Source organism: Asterias rubens, chromosome 4, assembly GCF_902459465.1.
Source record: "Asterias rubens chromosome 4, eAstRub1.3, whole genome shotgun sequence".
NCBI classification, from domain to species: domain Eukaryota; kingdom Metazoa; phylum Echinodermata; class Asteroidea; order Forcipulatida; family Asteriidae; genus Asterias; species Asterias rubens.
The window spans coordinates 15,558,731-15,577,585 of record NC_047065.1 but is presented as its reverse complement, the minus strand read 5'-3'; the positions used below and the strand labels follow the sequence as shown (position 1 = coordinate 15,577,585).

Here is an 18,855-nt window from a genome sequence, read left to right as displayed (position 1 = left end):
ATTCACGACAACGAGAAGCGCAAAAGAACATGGTCAATGTAAATCTTCAAAACAGTACACAAAAGTACATAAGTAAGCATTTATAAAAAATATCGATCTCTATTATTAAGCATGTCATTTATCAATCCAGTTAGATATGGAACAGGGCAGTTATGAAATCTTCTAGTGGTACCTTTAGTTGTGATGTCAATAACCTGGTTTGGTTCGTAAAATGACCCAGAACTACTAAAAGAGACATACTGATAGGTCGACTTTAAAAAGCCATCACTTTCGGTACATAAAAAAAATAAAAGTTCACAGATTTACAAATAACTTACAGGGTTTACAGAAGGTAATGGTGAAAGACTTTTCTTGAAATACTATTCCATGAAATGCTTTACTTTTTAAGAAAACATTAAAACAATATCAACTCTCGATCTCGAGAATTACGGATTTATTTTAAACACATGTCATGACACGGCGAAACGTGCAGAAACAAGGGTGGGTTTTCCCGTTATTTTCTCCCAACTCCGATGACCGATTGAGCCTAAATTTTCACAGGTTTGTTATTTTATGTAGAAGTTGTAATACACAAAGTGTGGGCCTTGGACATTACTGTTTACCGAAAGTGTCCAATGGCTTTAAGCCCAGCACAGATCTGGAAAGCATTGCACTTGCAAGGGATGCAAGTTTCAAAACAAGTCACAGACAAGCCTCCATGGAACATCCGGCAGTTGGAAACAGCAACCAAAACAAGGACAGCAATAATAAACACTAAAATGTTCATGTTGTTTGTTGATTGAAAGTAACCAAGGATGGATCTGAAACATGTGAAACATTCGTAGAACGATTGGAACGCTTGTTTATTGAAAACAAAAAGAAGGAAATGACTTCACTCTTCCAAGAATAGTATTTGGTTTGTATTTTTCCCTTTACAAACAGGCTTTTTAAAGAGAAACTCCATAAAAGGTCAAGTTATTTATCTTTTTATGAACTCAGTTTCTGATAGATTTTCTTTTTCTATTATAACCTCTATTTGGTGTTCAATGTATATTGTTTGATACTCTATCAAAGTGAAATTTGAAACACATGATGTCACTGTATTCCACAATGAATGGGTCTGTACATTACATTCAACACTTGCATAAATTAAGCCTAAAATTCACAGGGTTTTTAAAAATATACATATAAGTTTGTGGTAAATCACACATTTAACATAAATACTGTCTGCAACTTTTTTGTCCATTTTACAAATCCGGTAAAATACCTGTACCGTTATCTGTGTATTGTGTAGAAGTGTTCAAAGCAATGTTATTTTGTTGGCTCAGAACTAGGTCAGTTGTGGAGTTTGTATGGATTTCATAAAATTTGTTAATTGGAGCTCCTGGTAAATTGAGTTTATTGATCAATAGTGGTCTCCAAAGTAATTGTTTGTTTTAAAAGGTAACATTCATTTTCCGAAAAAACACCATTAATTTCTGGATTTAGATTTAATGTTTTAAATATAGAGACAATTTTCAGTTAGTGTCCTTTTGTTCATTCTGATTATGAAATTGCTATTACGACCTTAAATATTGCACTGAGCCAGCGATCTGTGTATAACTTTTTTGTACGTAGTGTACGCACACAGTGTACTGTCATGACTGTAACAGATGTACACATTTAGACCATTTGGCCACCATAATGTAAAAACAAGTCATACGTATACCCTGGGATTGTCAAGAGAAGACACATGTTAATGCATAGAGAAGTGCCCACTTGAGTTGTCTTGCTCGGCATTCGATTGAGTGGCTACCGGTCTATTAGCTCGCTACATTTTGACAATCAGCATTTTTAGGCACCGTTTTACGTTTGCTGTGTGTATCACAAACAATTTTGCTGATCCACAGACTTGGGTGTGTTACTGCACAGTGGTTTATTTCCCCATAGAGTTTGAATGGCAATGATTTCTTAAAGGAACATTACAGAATTGGTAAGAAAAAAACTCTTCTAAGATCACAGATTTACATAAAACTTTTCTGGTCTAATGTAGAAAACATCCCTTGAAATATTTCATTTGAAATGTCATACACGTACCTGAAGTAAATAAAACTATTTCCCCGTTTGGAGTTTATCACTCAGTGAGCATTTTATTCGTTTTTTTTAAACGATTTCATGCAAAATGTGTTATCGGTTTTTCACTTTTTTCTTGAGGATTATATAAAGTGCATACACTGCCAGCAACTGTTTTGTTAGCAATCATCCTTCTGCCTCTTTCCACACCTGCGTACAACAGATGAGGCAAATTTGATTTTGGGTCAGGGTTCGATCATATTCAATGGTGAATTGGAGCAGATGCATTGAAAACGATTTAATCAATACACATAATCAGAGCATCAAATAATCAATGTATTGATTTTGTTGTTTATTTAGTGCAATTTTTGTTGTCTTGTTTTGGGGTTTTTAGTGAAAACTATTGTGTCCTGTTTAATATTAAGAAAAACAATGTGAAATATTTAAATTTACAACACAAGAACTAGTCTGTATGAAAGCAGCTTGAATTATTTTAGCATTCTTAAATGCAGTAAAAGCATGTTACGTATGATCTCCACTGGACTCAAGTTCTGGTGGCCAAGCCATGAGGGTGGGTTAAAATCCTGGTCATGACAATGTCCATGCAATTGCTTCCCTTCACCCAAGGGTAAACAGGTCAGTCTGTAAGTGTTAGACCGCGTTCCCACTGGATCCACAATTTCGAGATCGGGATCCCGCAGTAAGATTGGTCGCGATCGCGTTCCCACTTGAGTATGAACGCGCATCGATCTCCCTTTTGGGGAATGGAACTGGGTTCAAAAGAACGCTAGCAAATTGCGGGGTCTGATCGCCCTTTGGGTTCCCACTAGACTTTTGAGTTTTGATCGCCCATTAATCCACAAGGGCGATCAGATCCCGCTTTAATCCTACTCCCGAGGAGGATCAAAATTGCAAGGTCAGATCCTGATCCCCCTCGCGTTCCCACAGGAGCCTGTTTCTCTTTGATCGCCCTTTCGGGGTCTTGATCGCCCTTTTCTTGAATTGGGAGATCGTTGCGTGGTCCAGTGGGAACGGGGTCTTAGAGCAGACATGGTTCTTGTGATTGATGTAGTTTGGTGTACAGCAGGGGTTGTAAACTCCCTGGAGCTGAGATGGTTTAAGAATGAAATAAATTGTCCAATGACAGGGGTAATAATGTCCGCTACAGTGTATGCGGGTAAAAATTTGAAAAAATTGCTTTAAAAAGTGTCCATCTTTATTTATAACAAACAGTTTTCAGTTTAAATGTGATTTGCTACTTGACAAAACTGTTCCCTGTCATGCAATTTTTATTCTTCGTATAGTTTTCTAGGCCTGTACATATTGCTTTAAATATGATTGCTTGCAAATCCCTAAAAAACATTTTGATGTTTTCAACCTGTGAGCATTGAATTTAAACTAAATGTTCACAGGTAGATTGTATGATGTGTTGATTAAAAAATAGAAGAAGTAAAATTCATTCGCTCTTTCAAAAAACATTGATATGTACGGCTCCATAAGCTGAAGATTCACAACACTTGCTTGCTATGGCATTTTGCCCCAGGCAACTCTATTTGTGTAGAACCACAGGATATTACATTTTGCACGGCTGATTAATTTTTCCCACTTTACAATCTCACCTCTCAATATTACCTGGAAGTAATAAACCGCAAGCATGAGACACAAGAAAACTGACAGGGTAAATTTTCAAATTGTGTTGCATTTGAGAAAGAAAAGTCAAACATAATGAGCGGAACTTAAACCTCTCTGCAAGTGCTCTGGTGCCATTCAGAAGTCACTTTATGTTTTTCAGGTTGTATGATTCGTTTATGAAATGGAAATTGGGGCACCCAAGGCATTTTCAGCTCAGTAAAGAGCCCCCCCCCCCCTGTGAGGAAAATATAAATATCTACTGTTTCAAGGGCACCAAGGCTTTGGCCTTTGTGAAGCATCATCAGGCCTGGTTTATAGGGGGGTTGCCTTGCCTCCATGTCCCCTGCCATTGCCTTGGTGTCCTTAAATTGCTCCCAGGAGAAATTTACAATTTACCAAGGAGAAAATGCCTTATAAACCCCTTGCCCTTTCAAAAATGAAGCATTCAGGCCTGTGAGTATACAATCTCAACACAATTTAAATGTTTCCAGACTGGAGGTCAGCATTTGAACATGATTAGTTTATGTTCAAGATGTTACACAGGGAGGTATACTTAAATTCAATTGTAAAACACAAGACAGCCCGACCTGTCCAGTAAAAAGTTTATTGTCCCAACACAACATGTAAAACTACTGACCTCGGGTCTGCCATGAAAAATTTGAGCTCTGCCAATGTGTTGCTTGGAATACATTCAATAGACTTACCCACCCTTACAAGACCTCATAAACAGCACGCATCACTGTTTGTGTCGATATTTTTAATTGATGTTTGCATACATAAGTATAAGAGGCTATGCTGGGAAAGATTCTATACTTGTCATGTGCACAGAGCAATGGTAAATTGAAAGACACTTGCTCAAGGCTTGAGCTATTTCTCACCAACATGCATTTTGCACAATTCGCCTTAAGAAAATTATCGTTGCCACTGCGTTTAAAGGCACTGGATGCGTTTGGTAATTTTGTCAGAAGACCAGTATTCTCACTCTGGTGTCTCCCAACATGCATAAAAAATAACAAATCTGTGAAAATGGACTCAATTGGTCATCAAAGTTGCACAAATTTGTGTGCTTCTGACACCTAGTAAAAGGGCAAAGGCCTGAAAACTTAACTATTTGAGTGAGAAATTACCTCTCTCAAAAAAATATGTTACTTCAGAGGGAGCCGTTTCTTACAAGGTTTAATATTATCGTCAGCTCTCCATTGAACGTTACCACGTAATTTTTTATGAAAACAATTGTTTTGAGTAATTACCACTAGTGCCTCTAAGTGTGTCCCTATTTTGATTGTGCAATAATAATCTGATCAAGAAAGAAGAAAACATCCAGATGCTGTTCAGAGATTTGAATTGCTATTATTTCTAATGATAATACTCCCTCACCACATTAAGGTTGCTATGGGTATCATGTTGCTACGGCAACCTGGGGTAATGTGTATTATTCATAATGTGTGGGAAGAACTCACTAAGATTTGTTGGCATATCGAACTGATCTCAGAATGTACTGTTTTTGTTTTTGTGTTTAAAGTTCATTGTTCAGTTGTTGTTGCTCTTATCTACATTAAGCTAAAACAATAAAATATAATATATTGTGATGCCCAACACTAAAACAGGCAATTCTCAAAAATAGTTAACCATTTCAAGGCGTTAGTCAAGCGTGGTAAATATAGTTTGTTTTTTGCTTTTGGAGTAATAGTTTCCCATTAAAAATACCAATGTCACAATGAAACTGACAAAGAAAGGACAACGAAGTTCCTTATAATAAGCACTCAGAGTTTGTTGTTCTATGCGCTTACTGTGAATCGCAATACCACAGCCGTAATACATGACCATAATCTTGCTTAGAGACACTGCACACTATTGGTAATTGTCAAAGACCAGTCTGCTCACTTGGTGTATCTCAATATAAACCTGTGAAAATTTGAACTCTATTGGTTGTGGAAGTTGAGAGATAATAATGGGGAAAAAAAACACCCTTGTCACTCGAAGTTGTGTGCTTTCAGATGCTTGATTTCAGGACCTCAAAATCTAACTCTGAAGTGATCAAAATCAAATTCGTGGAAAATTACTTCTTTCTCGAAAACTACATACAGTACGTTAATTCAGAGGGAGCCGTTTCTCATAATGGCTTAACAGCTCCCCATTGCGTCTTACCAAACTGCAAGTTTTTATGCTAATAATTATTTTTAGTAATTACCAATAGTATCCAGTGCCTTTAAATCCCTACTTGTACATGTTGGTGATTGGTTTTTCCTCCAAAATGACAAAGATCAACCTTGGTGTTTATATAATACATTTTTTGCATTCGTGCAATGAAGAGAATATTTTCATTCATTGAAAGGTGGTGTGTTCCCTTCAACAAGGCAAAGCCGAGAGTTCAATCGAGTTCAATCGTACACATAATGAATGTTTATGAGTGCAATGGTGCGAATATGTTCATGAGTTGAAAGATGGAATGTTCTATTCAACGAGGCGGAGCCGAGTTGAATGGAACATTCCAGCTTTCAACGAATGAAAATGTTTGCACTATTGCACGAATGAAAAACATTCATTATTTGTTTTATATAACATCCCAGTAGATATTTGTCATTTTGATTGGAAGATACAACTTCCAAAACAAACAAAGCGTAGGCCTACAATTTTTAGTTGTGAAATTACACCCGTTTCTCTTTGGGTCGGCCTGTTGGATTCAACAGTCACAATGTGCGTTCTGTACAGCTATTTTGAGACACGCAGAAGCCGAATGCTAGTAATTTTACTAATATGCCTTGCAGTAACACTGCTGCGTTAACAAAGACACGCGCATGCAGTGAAGTTTTTACTCAGCTTTTTCGTTCCATCCGAAAAGTACTATAGCACGCTGGCAGCGTGCAATGGTACTTTTCGGCTGGAACAAAAAAGCACGGTGAGTGACTCAGCGTGCAATGGTACTTTTATTTGCTATCACGTGACGGACAATCCTCCAATCAAATGGCAAGGATCTGCTTGGGTGTTATACAAAACATCTTTCAACTCATCCAAATATTATCACCATTGCGCTCAAAGAGATTTCATTATTTGTTAACCAGTGGATGAGCAAATAAAAGAAACCCAGTTTGGGTTTTGGGATGGAAGCCTCTTGGCAGGGCTAAATTGCGTTGAAATGACCATGCAGGCAATTTGATCACATTAGATGCTCAACACCCCCTTCTTTCTTTAATATCGTATAATAATAATTGATTCATGGAGGAGGAACATCTCTCATTACATCTGATGCATGATGTTATTATTGCTTCGGAATAATGATTGAGAGTCTATTTTAAGGTTTGAAAGCGCAGGGCTCCGATTAGATTTCCTGAAAGGCTTGTTAGCTTTGCTTTGTGTCTCTTAAAGGGCTCTGGGTACTTTTTGCACGAGGCAAAGCACAAACGCCACAGATTGACATTAAACTCACACGGTGCAAGTAGGCTGCAGGACTTGCAATCACAAGTTTGTGGGTTCAGCCGCTGGTGTTCGAAACCCTAAGCTCTGTATACGCTGATTTCAAAATGACTAGAATGTTTTTTTGTCTAGGTATTAAATGACAATTTGTTGAGTTGTTCAATTAAAAAATCACAGACTTTAAATTGATGTTATTGGCTGTTGCCAGCATGGTGTTCCTATCCCATCGTGGGAGTTTGCTGAGTTCCAAGAAGTCTTGACAGAAAGAACACCTAAAAAAAGAAAACAAACAAAATTGTACATTTTGTTGTCGGCAATGTACACCCTACAGTCAGCCTATCATATTTACACATAATGTCAGTAGGTTTGTTCCAGTGTCTACATAATGTACTATTACAGCCTCTGGTGTTCAATTAAAATCTTATTACAGCAGCGTGGAGAATCTTGCAGCTGGGATCTTTGCCATCCCTCCTCCCATTTTCAATTCCTTTTAGTCCCTGATGTAGAAACAGAGACATCCAAGTCATAAAATCTATTATGAAGATGGTCTTACGTTAGTGCAGGATGGAGAGAGCCTAATGTGGATGGAGTTTTTATTGACAGGGGCCTCCTGAAACATTTATGGTTGTTATTATTATGAAATAAAGTGTATTTCCAAATCCAAATATTCACTGAGTGACGGATATTTGCACTATGTATATATAAGGAGCTTTTATTATAATTATTATTTTAAAGACACTGGACACTGTTGGTAAATACTCAAAATAATTATTAGCATAAAACCTTACTTGGTACATGTAGTACTTGTAACAAGTAATGGAGAGCTGTTGATAGTATGAAACATTGTGAAAAACGGCTCCCTCTGAAGTAACTTAGTTTTTCGAGACAAAAGTAATTTTCCTCCAATTTTATTTCGAGACCTCAGAATTAGATTTTGAGGTCTCGAAATCAAGCAACTGAAAGCACACAATTTTGTGTGATAAGGGTGTTTTTTCCTTTCATTATTATCTCGCAATCTCAAATTTTCACAGGTTTTTTTATTTTATTTTAAGTGAGAAGACTGGTCTTTGACAAATACCAATAGTGTCAGTGTCTTTAAACAAAATCTACAAGGACAAAGTAAATAACATGAAGTGCATGTACAATATAAATCATGTGATCAGTTGACTATAATGAACAAATATCAAACTGGACATGGTAGCTAGTAATGAACGGAATAAATGAAGAGTAGAAATTAAGTGTAGTCCGGAAATTTCTGAATACAAAGAAAAGACCTTAGTGGATTACGGAGACGGCAAATTACTAAGTCTTGTTCTTTCAGCTGCACCTGCATAAACACACAGACATTACTTCAGGGACCCTGAACAAAATACAATCCAAATCAAGCAAAGGGTTTTGTTTTTAATTCAACCTTAAAGGTGTTATACAGGATTGGTACGCTGGTAAAAATGGTATGGAAGAACAAGAAACTGTTCAAAGGCGTAGGACACCTTTGGTGATTGTCAAAGACCAGTATTCTCACTTGGTGTATCCCAACACAAGCATAAAATAACAAACCTGTGTAAATTTTAACTCAATTGGACGTCGAAGTTGCGAGAGAATAATGGAAGAAAAACACCCTTGTCACACAAATTGTGTGCTTTCAGATGCTTGAATTCACGACCTCAGCTGAAGTCGAAAATGCAATTCAAATATCTTAGTAAGAAAATACTTCTTTCTCAAAAACTACGATACTTCAGACGGAGCCGTTTCTCACAATGTTTTATACTATCAACAGCTCCCCATTACTCGTTACCAAGTAAGGTTTTATGCCAACATTTATTTTGAGTTATTACCAATAGTGTCCTGGTGCCCTTATCATGTGCCACTCCCAAAATTCTTATTAGAAAATTTGTTTAGGGAATGACACAACAATTATTGTTTATGAAATAAATTTGTTTGAGTCTTATTTCAAGAATAGCATTTTTATCGGATCGTATGGATAAAAAGCATCAATATTTATCAAAGTTTTGTTTTTTCATGTGTTCATGTATTGTTGATCACACAAAACATGAACACTGTCTGCAACTATTTTGTCAGCTCAACCAATCCTGCACAATATCTTTAAGCGTCAATAGAGCAGTAGTATGGACACTGGATGGTACATTAACATGTACATCGGCTCCAGATTTTCATCATAAAATTCTATTCCATGGAGGTTGTCTTATTTTGAAGATGAATAAAACGTCTGGAAGAAATTATAATTGCAATCTGATACAGACGCTTTCATCCTCATTTGTGAATTGTAAAGTTGTTCATGTATTGGACCTATTTTGTTCACATCTATACAAAATTGTGAAAAGTCATAGTGTTTCTTTTTCCACATTATTGAGGTGGAAGCTCAAGTATTTGTTTTGTTTCTTTGCCTGGCTTATATCCCGTAGGTTTAAATATGTTGCTAATGTTATATATTTCTTTAATATGCTATTTCATGTGCTGTTTGTGTGTGTGTTTTTTGCTTTTATTGTTTTTTTTTTATTTCAATTTTGTTTGTGAGGCGCAGTTGTCTTTTTGGAAAACATACTTTAAGGTTTTCCAGTAGAAGTGCCCTTTGTAAAATGAAAATTACCTTGCCCTCTCAAAGATGAGTTTCCATGCCTGAAGTGGCTTTTTTGCCGGGCAGAAAAATCTCTCTTATAGCAGATCTAAAGAAATTGCAGGCTTTGGATTAAACTTGATTTGTCTTGTCTCAGTTTGGCAGGTTAGAGGCACTACGGATCGTCTCCAAGGATCAGGTCTTGGGGCCAGGGCCTCGAGACATCCCATCGATCGATGCCATCATGCAGGGTCATATAGAGGAGCTCAAGTCCCAGCTTGCCCATCGAGATGGACTGATAGTCAAGCTGCAAAATGAACTACAAAATAGTCGAGATGACAGAATGAGCTCTGCAGAAGAGGTATACTTTTAAAAACTCTTTTTGTTCGTCGTTCATTAGTTTTACAGATGCATTCATAAATACCTCAGACAGTTTCGCTATTCCTATTGGTGGAGAGCGCATTACGTGGGTGTGTATAAACCTTTGTTTATAAAATGACCAGTAAAAAGTGTTGAAACATGGGCGTGACATGCGAGTTTGCACCTGTGCTTATAAGACAGTTTCTTCATTCCTATTGGTCGAGAGCAACGGCTGAAACAGTTATGCCACATCACGCGATACGTGCACAGCATTCCCTTATAAGGAGTTGTTTACCTGAGGGCCTTACCATTTCATAGCTGGAGGGGTGTTGTGTTGAATTGAAAGAAATCATTGAACAATTATAATTTTTGCATTAATTTTACTTTTTGACCCAAAAGTGTTGATGTTTTTTGACTGAAAAGGTATTTATGAATAGGAATCAAAGTGTGTTGAATCGGTTTCCAACTAGTGGTTTAAACCCGCCGAGGCCTGGTTCTTGATAATTTACCTTGACTTCGTCTTAGTAAAATTATCAAGAACCAGGCCTCGTTTGGGTTTAAACCACTTGCTGAAAACCTCTTCACCACACATTGATTCCCTTATTCAAATATATTTGAAGCTGCAGAATAGCCGAGATGACAGAATGAGCTCTGCAGACGAGGTATACTCAGACTCTTTTTGTTCATCAGTCATTAGTTTTGAAAATGCCTTCAAATATATTTGAAGCTGCAGAATATTCGAGATGGCAGAATGAGCTCTGCAGAAGAGGTATACTTAGACTCTTTTTGTTTGTCATTAAAAATTTAAATAAACCACACGGGAAACTGACTGGGTAAATTTTGAAATGATTTTTGTGGTTGAACAAAGAATAGACTAGAGTGGGATTCAAACCAACGACCCGCGGATTAAAAATTTGTTTAATACACTCAAATGGTCTTGTGGTAAAGACATCTACTCTAGCAATGCAAAGGTTGTTGGTTTAAATCAATCCCACTTGAATGAATTGCCTGTGGAGTTTCTTTCACAGAACTCGGCGAAAGTACAGAATATAGATTGCTTAAATAATACTCCTTGGTGAAAGGGGGAAACAAAATTGTTATGAAAAGCTGATAGCAAACATTGCAACTGAAGACATCTCGTACAGAGCCACAAAACGCAATCATACATTCTGGAAAGGATAGAAAGCATTTACAACCTGGGGCCAATTTCATAGAGCTGCTTAAGCAAAAAAATTGCTTAAGCACGAAAATAGCTCGCTTATTTACACATGTTACTGGCCAAAATTTCATGCCATTTACATTGCTTGTGACTGGTATTTAGCTGTTGTTTACTTAGTATAACAATTGAGTGGATTCTTGGCCGGTAATCTGACTTTACTAGGCAAGGATTTTTTTGCTAAGCAAAATTTTGTGCTTATAAGCAGCTCTATGAAATTGGGCCCTGTATGTTATTCAGAATGCCATAACAAAATTATGCTGATCGTATAATGTGATAATGGTGAAGTGAACAGGGGAGTCAGACATTGTAATGAAGTGCATGACATCTATCGGAGCCTTTTCAAAGGAAAAAATTGCCGTAGTGATTTTTTTTCATTGAAATAAGTTTAAAGGAAAAGTTTGATTTATCATTCTTAGAATTAATGGCCATACAAACTATGTATAAAAGCTATTGAAATTGTTACACATTTTAAGAAATATATTTAACTTCAATGTAAAAACTTTATAAGTGTTACGCCCCATTTTGATCTGAGGAGCTAGATACTGAAATGTTGCTCAGATTGTGTATTCCTAGTATTAGGGATTATTCTTCCAAATGGACATTATTCGCTCTGGATTTTCGGCAATATCTCAAAATGGCGGCTACCTTTTTAAATGAAATTTCCACATGGCAGTTTTGATGCATTCATCTTTATTAAAGTAGGATTCAAACAATCAAATGCAAAAAAAATACATCTTTAGGTAAATTTTTCCTTTGAGCATGTCTTGCATGTATACCCTTTAAAACTCAATACAGAGTTGAATGCCCAAGGGTGTTTTTGATGCAAATATTGATGTAGGTTATAGAGTACACAATGCACACAATTATGTACAACATAGGAATGAACCTTTACATGTTGCTAAGTTCATGACATGTTCTTGGTGATAGATTGCCATCAGGTACAAAAAAAAAGGTATTATGTGTCACTAATGGGTTTTCACTTTTTTTTCTTCTTTTTTTCCCCCCATCTTTGCTTTAACCAAATATAAAATATTGCAATGGCTGGATAACATTTACAATGTACATAATTTGGCCCTTGCCTTATTTATGCATTTCCTTTTTTTTTGCTGAACAATTCTTTCAAGAGGTAAGGTGGCCCTCAGAATAATCTACATACGTGTACTATGTATATTTTTCAAAAAAAACTCAAAATTTATTTGACACACATGACCACACCAAATTTCAATTTTTGAAATATTGACAGACTATTTAATAATAAATGTTAAATTTGCATCGGGGATAAAGAATATTAATTTTGTTTTTTTACCCATACACCGATGTGTGTTCAGTATACTCAGTACTTTCCAGAGTCCTGTAAAAAAATATCACAGGCATAATACTCGGTGGGATTCAAACCCACGACCCTTGCAATTCTAGAGCAGTGTCTTACCAACTAGACTACCGAGATTGCCCGGTAGCTACACTATAGGCAGTTCGAATCCTATGTTTTGGCAGCGGGTACCGCAACGATATAGTAGATGTTAAATTTGCATGTTAAATTAATAGACTATTTAATAATTTACTGAAGGACAAAGTAATGCCTCAAATGAAGCAGATATTTGAGATCAATGATTTCCCAGCTCAGGAGTTTTCAATATTTAAAAAAAAATTAACCTCTTGCGACCAAACCAAGCACTAACATACGTTTCATGACGGTAGGTGGGCACAATTCTTAGGTTTTTTTTGTAAGCAACTTCAAGCTGGGGCCAATATTAATTAATGGGTTTTCTTAGTAAGTAATGTCTGAATTGGTTTTACTTTCATATTTTGTAGGGCCCATCACTTAGATTACAGTCCCAACAACACATAACTCTTTAATCAATAACAAATAAATTGACAAAACAAAATTCTTGCCCACATCAAAACTCCATGGTTGGGACCGCAATGGTCCTGAAAGTTTGAATACTCACGAGACTTTCATAGTCTATTATAACCCATTAGGGAAGTTCCCTTCTCCAATAACTTTGTTTGTTCTGCATAATTTGCAAATAATTTACCCTAAACTTCCATTTATGAAGAATGAGATTATATCCGGACTTTTATTCCATTAAGCCCACTGTTAAAGGGAAGGTATTCATTTGGTAATTACTCAAAACAAATATTACCTTAAAAACTGGCTTGATAATGAGCATTGGAGAGCTGTTGATAGTATAAAACGTTGTGAGAAACGACTCCCTCTCAAGTAATGTAGTTTTTGAGAGAGAGGTAATTTCTCACTAACATAATAAAAGACTTCTAGCTAGAAGTGTTTTTTTTCCCTATCTGAAAGCACACAAATTCGTCCCATAAGGGTATTTTTTCTTTCATCATTTTCTCGGAACTTCGATGACCAATTGAGCCCAAATTTCCACAGGCTTGTTATTTTATGCTTATGATGGGATACACCAAGTGAGAACACTGGTCTTTAACAATTACCAAACGTGTACAATGCCTTTAAACCACTTTTCGTCAGGCCCTCTCGATTCACATAAATGTAGGTGTAGTATCAGTTTCTTTGTTAATCAAACAGTGGTGTGTTGAACACATTGTTTTGGTAGTATGTGCTGCTGACGCACACAGCATGAAACTGATACAGCTGGTAAATAATGCACTGTGGAAGTGTAGCTTGTTACTTTATTAAAGGCAGTGGACACTGTTGGTAATTACTCAGTACAACCTTACTTTGTAACTCGAGTAATGGGAAGAGGTTGATAGTATAACACATTGTGCGAAACGCCTCTCTCTGAAGTGAAGCAGTTTTCGAGAAAGAAGTAAAACTTTGACGATCAATTGAGCTCAAATGTTCACAGGTTTGTTCTTTTAGCCACATGTTGAGATACACCAAGTGAGAGGACCGGTGTTTACAGTTCCCAAGTGTGTCCATGCTTTAAACCCATTACAATAGCTGTGGATAAAAAAACGTGCGCCAGGCTTGGCAATTACAGCCGCCCTATAATTTTTTTTCACTTTGGAGAGAAATTATACATTTCCACCTAAAATACACCTGTCAAAGTCAATGAAAAACTTTTTTTTTCAAAATTCCCAAAATCACCTGAAGAGCCAAAATGACCCAAATCACCAAAATGTGAACAAAGATGCACAAAAAAGTGCCTGGCAAAATGAAAACTCCCAATGGCATGAATGGTAGCAGTGTACATGTACAGGTGTAAGCCTCATGGGGGATTATCCTTCGATGAAATCAAACAACAATGTTCTTGCAGGGGTAAATGAGTACCTGTGGGGGCAGAGATGGTTCTTGTGAGGGCAGAGATGGTTCTTGTGGGGGCAGAGATGGTTCTTGTGAGGGCAGAGATGGTTCTTGTGATTGATTTAGGCGAGTAGCGCATTTGTTGCACAAGGCTGTATACTCCCCAGGGAGCTGAGATGGTTTAAGGAATGATTTTAGGCCCACTGACCAGGGGTAATAATGTTGGAGTGGGCGTCTGTGTTTGAACTCACATTTTTCCAGCGGGCCACTGTTAGGGGAAAAAATTGATGATAAATTTGCTCTGTTATTACATCAATTGTGCTCTCTGATTCTATTAGATTGCACGCAGGGACGTAGTCCTCGACTCAGCCAAGTCGACATTGTCATCCATCCACGGCAGGGAGCAGCAGCGGATGGTTAGCGAAACGGATAAAGACATCACCATAATGAAGCTCAAGACCACACTGAGACATGCTGAGCAGAATAGAAAAGACGCTTTGTATGAGGTAATAACGGCTCTGTTAGGGGCACAATTTTTCTATAATTTTTTTGCTTTAAAGTCAGTGGACACTATTGGTAATTACTCAAAATAATTATCAGCATAAAACCTCACTTGGTAGCGAGTAATGGGGAGAGGTTGATAGTTTAAAACATTGTGAGAAACGGCTCCCTCTGAAGTGACGTAGTTTTTCGAGAAAGAAGTAATTTTCCACGAATATGATTTCAAGACCTCAAGTTTAGAATTTGAGGTCACGAAATCAAGCATCTGAAAGCACACAACTTCGTGTGACAAGGGTGTTTTTTAGTTCATTCATATCGCGCAACTTCGACAACCAAAATTTTTCACAGGTGTGTTATTTTATGCATAGCCTAATATGTTGAGATACACCAAGTGAGAAGACTGGTCTTTGACATTATCAATAGTGTCCACTGTCTTTAAAGTGAAATGATTCTGAAAAATGCTTTATACTATTGAAAGCTGCTGTAGGCTTCCAACCAATAGTTTTGATTGCCATTAACTTTGAGAGTGATTTCATGTACATGTACAAACGAATACCTTCCCCTGAAGATCAAACAGAAGTTGTGAAGGCAAGTAGTCTGGCCCCTTTTTGTGATGAGAATCAGTATATAGAAAAGTTTGCGGTAACACCATGTAATAACAATCTCTCAATGAGTTGGGGTGGTTCTGAAAAGAACCGTTGGATTAACTCGACGTTTCGATCAGTATGCTCTGATCGTCTTCTGGAGAATGCTGGACTCTGATGCTGTATGCTGCTTAAGTACTGGGCGGTGGATCAGCGGTGATGCATGAAGGCGAGAATCAGTATGTGTTATTACTGTTGCACAAGGGGATTCTGACTGACAGAGGCTTTCTGACTGAGGAATGTCCAGGAAGTGGCTAATGATTTTTTTATATTTTTTTTTTGCTTCCTCCCTGCAGATGGTTGGCAAAGAAGAGAATATTGACAAACTCCGCTTCTTGGTGAATGAGCTGCAAAATGAGCTGGTTGTACGAGATTCAGAGGTAATCTCATTATTGTGGCATAAAAATATAAACATACAAATCGATAGATAAAGAACAAAGTAGAAAAATAGCTAAAAATCCCAAGCCAGTGAGTGGCGAGGAGGAACAGGTGACCAGCACCTCTACAAAGCCATCCTGCCACAAAGAATGTCCCCTAATACCAACCCCACAGTTAAAAACTACAAATCCAACTATTAGAAAAAAGATGGGGGGGGGGCGTGCTTGGAGGCGGGACTGACAATTACAAACAATAACAAGAGCCATGGCAATGTGACACCCAAGTGCAAACATCATCCGCTGAAAAGTCGGATATTAAAATAAAAAAATAAAAAAAAATAAAAAGGGGGGATGTCAGGTCATGTCTTCATTGATGGCTATGGCTGCAGCCTGGCATCATCATGTGTTGAAGTATAAGACGTCAATAGCAACCCCCTTAGCAACAGTCCGAGCTGTATCCGCAGCCACAAACAGTTTAACTTTCTAGTTGCCTTGCCCATTCAAATACCTTGCTGCTGTTTGTAGTCTCAGTTTTATAGTGCCTTTTGCATTATAACAACTAGAATCTCTCTTTTAACGATTTTTTTTTTTAAAATGCCCATTAAGTGCTTTTATAGTTTTAACTGCTTGTATAGTTCTATATTTTTATACTGTATGTCATGTTTTAATAACGTCCATCCGTAATGTCCTTTATTGTCTCTTCTTAAATTGTGGCATCAGAAGATTAACTCCATAGTAATTTAGTTTACTTTTTAAAAATCCATCAGGGGTGCTACTTTTTTTTCTTCTCCTAATTGTATGTACATGTTTTTGTTTTCTTTACTGTTCTTATTGTCTGTACTAGAATTTTTACCTGTCAAACTAATGAATGAAATGAAATGAAACTAGACTCTGTAAACAGTACTCGTACACACGCGTCTCCTGTCCCCCATTCTGTCTGTCTAAAATGCACTAATGGAATGGACTCCCCAAAATTATGGCTAGACAGCTCAGTTGGTAGAGCGCTGACACAATAATTTTGACGTCATTAGAGATTAAAAATTCTGCTTAAAAGAACTTTTACTTCATTCAACCCCCCCCCCCCATGATTTAAAATTTACCCCGTCAGTTAGAACCACAATTTTGGTTTATAAAAATTACTGGTTATAATTAGCACCACACAAACTCAAATCCACTTATTGCACAAACGTAACCCTTGAGCCAGCCCCATAACATTAGTTCTCAAATCTTAGCCCTGTATTTCCAGTGCAGTCTTTGTTTCCTTTTTAACTTTGTACATGTATATGTTGTGTTTTTTCTCTTGCAGAAAGCCAGCCATGCTCAAACCATCTCTCTTCTGCAGGAGAAACAGCGACAGGGGTCTGACGAGGTACATGTATGCAGCAAGAAAAAGCTTGCTACTTTTTTAACTGCTTTAAACCCATTAAAATACGGTTTAAATCGTGCGCAATGCTTCGCAAGTAAAGCCGCCTTAAAATTTCTTTCACTTATGAGAGAAACATGGCCACCTAAAATACACTTGAATCACCAAAATCACCTAAACTACCAAAGTCACCCAAATCACCAAAATTTGAAAAAAGATGCACAAAAAGTACCTGGCAAAATGAAAACCCCAATGGTAATAAGCCTCATGGGGGGTTATCTCTCCACTGCAGGAGAAACAGTGATAGGGGTCTGACGAGGTACATATATGCTGCAAAAGTCAATCTTAGACCATACCTTAAATGACGGCTACAGCTATGGTTACAACTAGACTAAGAATGTCCTATTCTTCATCGCATGATGACACGGGGATCCAGCCATAGCCATAGATGTCCTATTCTTCATCGCATGATGACACGGGGATCCAGCCATAGCCATAGATGTCCTATTCTTCATCGCATGATGACACAGGGATCCAGCCATAGCCATAGATGTCCTATTCTTCATCGCATGATGACACGGGGATCCAGCCATAGCCATATATGTCCTATTCTTCATCGCATGATGACACGGGGATCCAGCCATAGCCATAGATGTCCTCTTCTTCATCGCATGATGACACGGGGATCCAGCCATAGCCATAGATGTCCTATTCTTCATCGCATGATGACACGGGGATCCAGCCATAGCCATAGATGTCCTATTCTTCATCGCATGATGACACGGGGATCCAGCCATAGCCATAGATATCCTATTCTTCATCGCATGATGACACGGGGATCCAGCCATAGCCATAGATGTCCTATTCTTCATCGCATGATGACACGGGAATCCAGCCATAGCCATAGATGTCCTATTCTTCATCGCATGATGACACGGGGATCCAGCCATAGCCATAGATGTCCTATTCTTCATCGCATGATGACACGGGGATCCAGCCATAGCCATAGATGTCCTATTCTTCATCGCATGATGACACGGGGATCCAGCCATAGCCATAGATGTCCTATTCTTCATCGCATGATGACACGGGGATCCAGCCATAGCCATAGATGTCCTATTCTTCATCGCATGATGACACGGGGATCCAGCCATAGCCATAGATGTAACCACCAATTCGAACATGGCCTTACCTTTAGTCATTAACTAAGTCATGCAAATTATCTTGATTAGGGTTAACTTTTATCTCGACCGGGGTCTTTATCTCCTTATGGGATACAACCATAGAGCTATATATATTGACTAGAGCGCTAACACCCTGTTATACATGCACTAAGGTTTTGAAGCCGTGTGGGCGCATCCATGTTTATGTACAAACCAATACAAAAGCTTGAAATTTTGTACGGCAATTGTACGGCTATTTGCATGATAGTGCGTTTGTTCTTTTCTATGTGTCATCGAAGCAAAAAATGCAGCAAATGTGAACGCACAATCTGTGAGTGAACAAAACTGCA

General features: G+C 37.7%; 1 protein-coding gene across 6 annotated transcripts in view; it reads left to right on the top strand.

Annotated features, from left to right (window-relative positions):
- LOC117288793 (COP1-interactive protein 1-like) overlaps nt 1-18,855 on the top strand; it is a 74,375-nt gene that overhangs the window by 11,462 nt on the left and 44,058 nt on the right. For 5 of the 6 annotated variants that reach the window (XM_033769632.1, XM_033769630.1, XM_033769631.1 and 2 more), the window contains exons 5-8: nt 9,810-10,013; nt 14,796-14,963; nt 15,899-15,982; nt 17,286-17,348. In XM_033769632.1, coding sequence (XP_033625523.1) covers nt 9,810-10,013; nt 14,796-14,963; nt 15,899-15,982; nt 17,286-17,348 — 519 coding nt within the window. Of the gene's footprint in view, nt 1-9,809; nt 10,014-10,767; nt 10,782-14,795; nt 14,964-15,898; nt 15,983-17,285; nt 17,349-18,855 lie in introns of those variants that run through there. The other variant, XM_033769634.1, reaches the window with a different exon arrangement.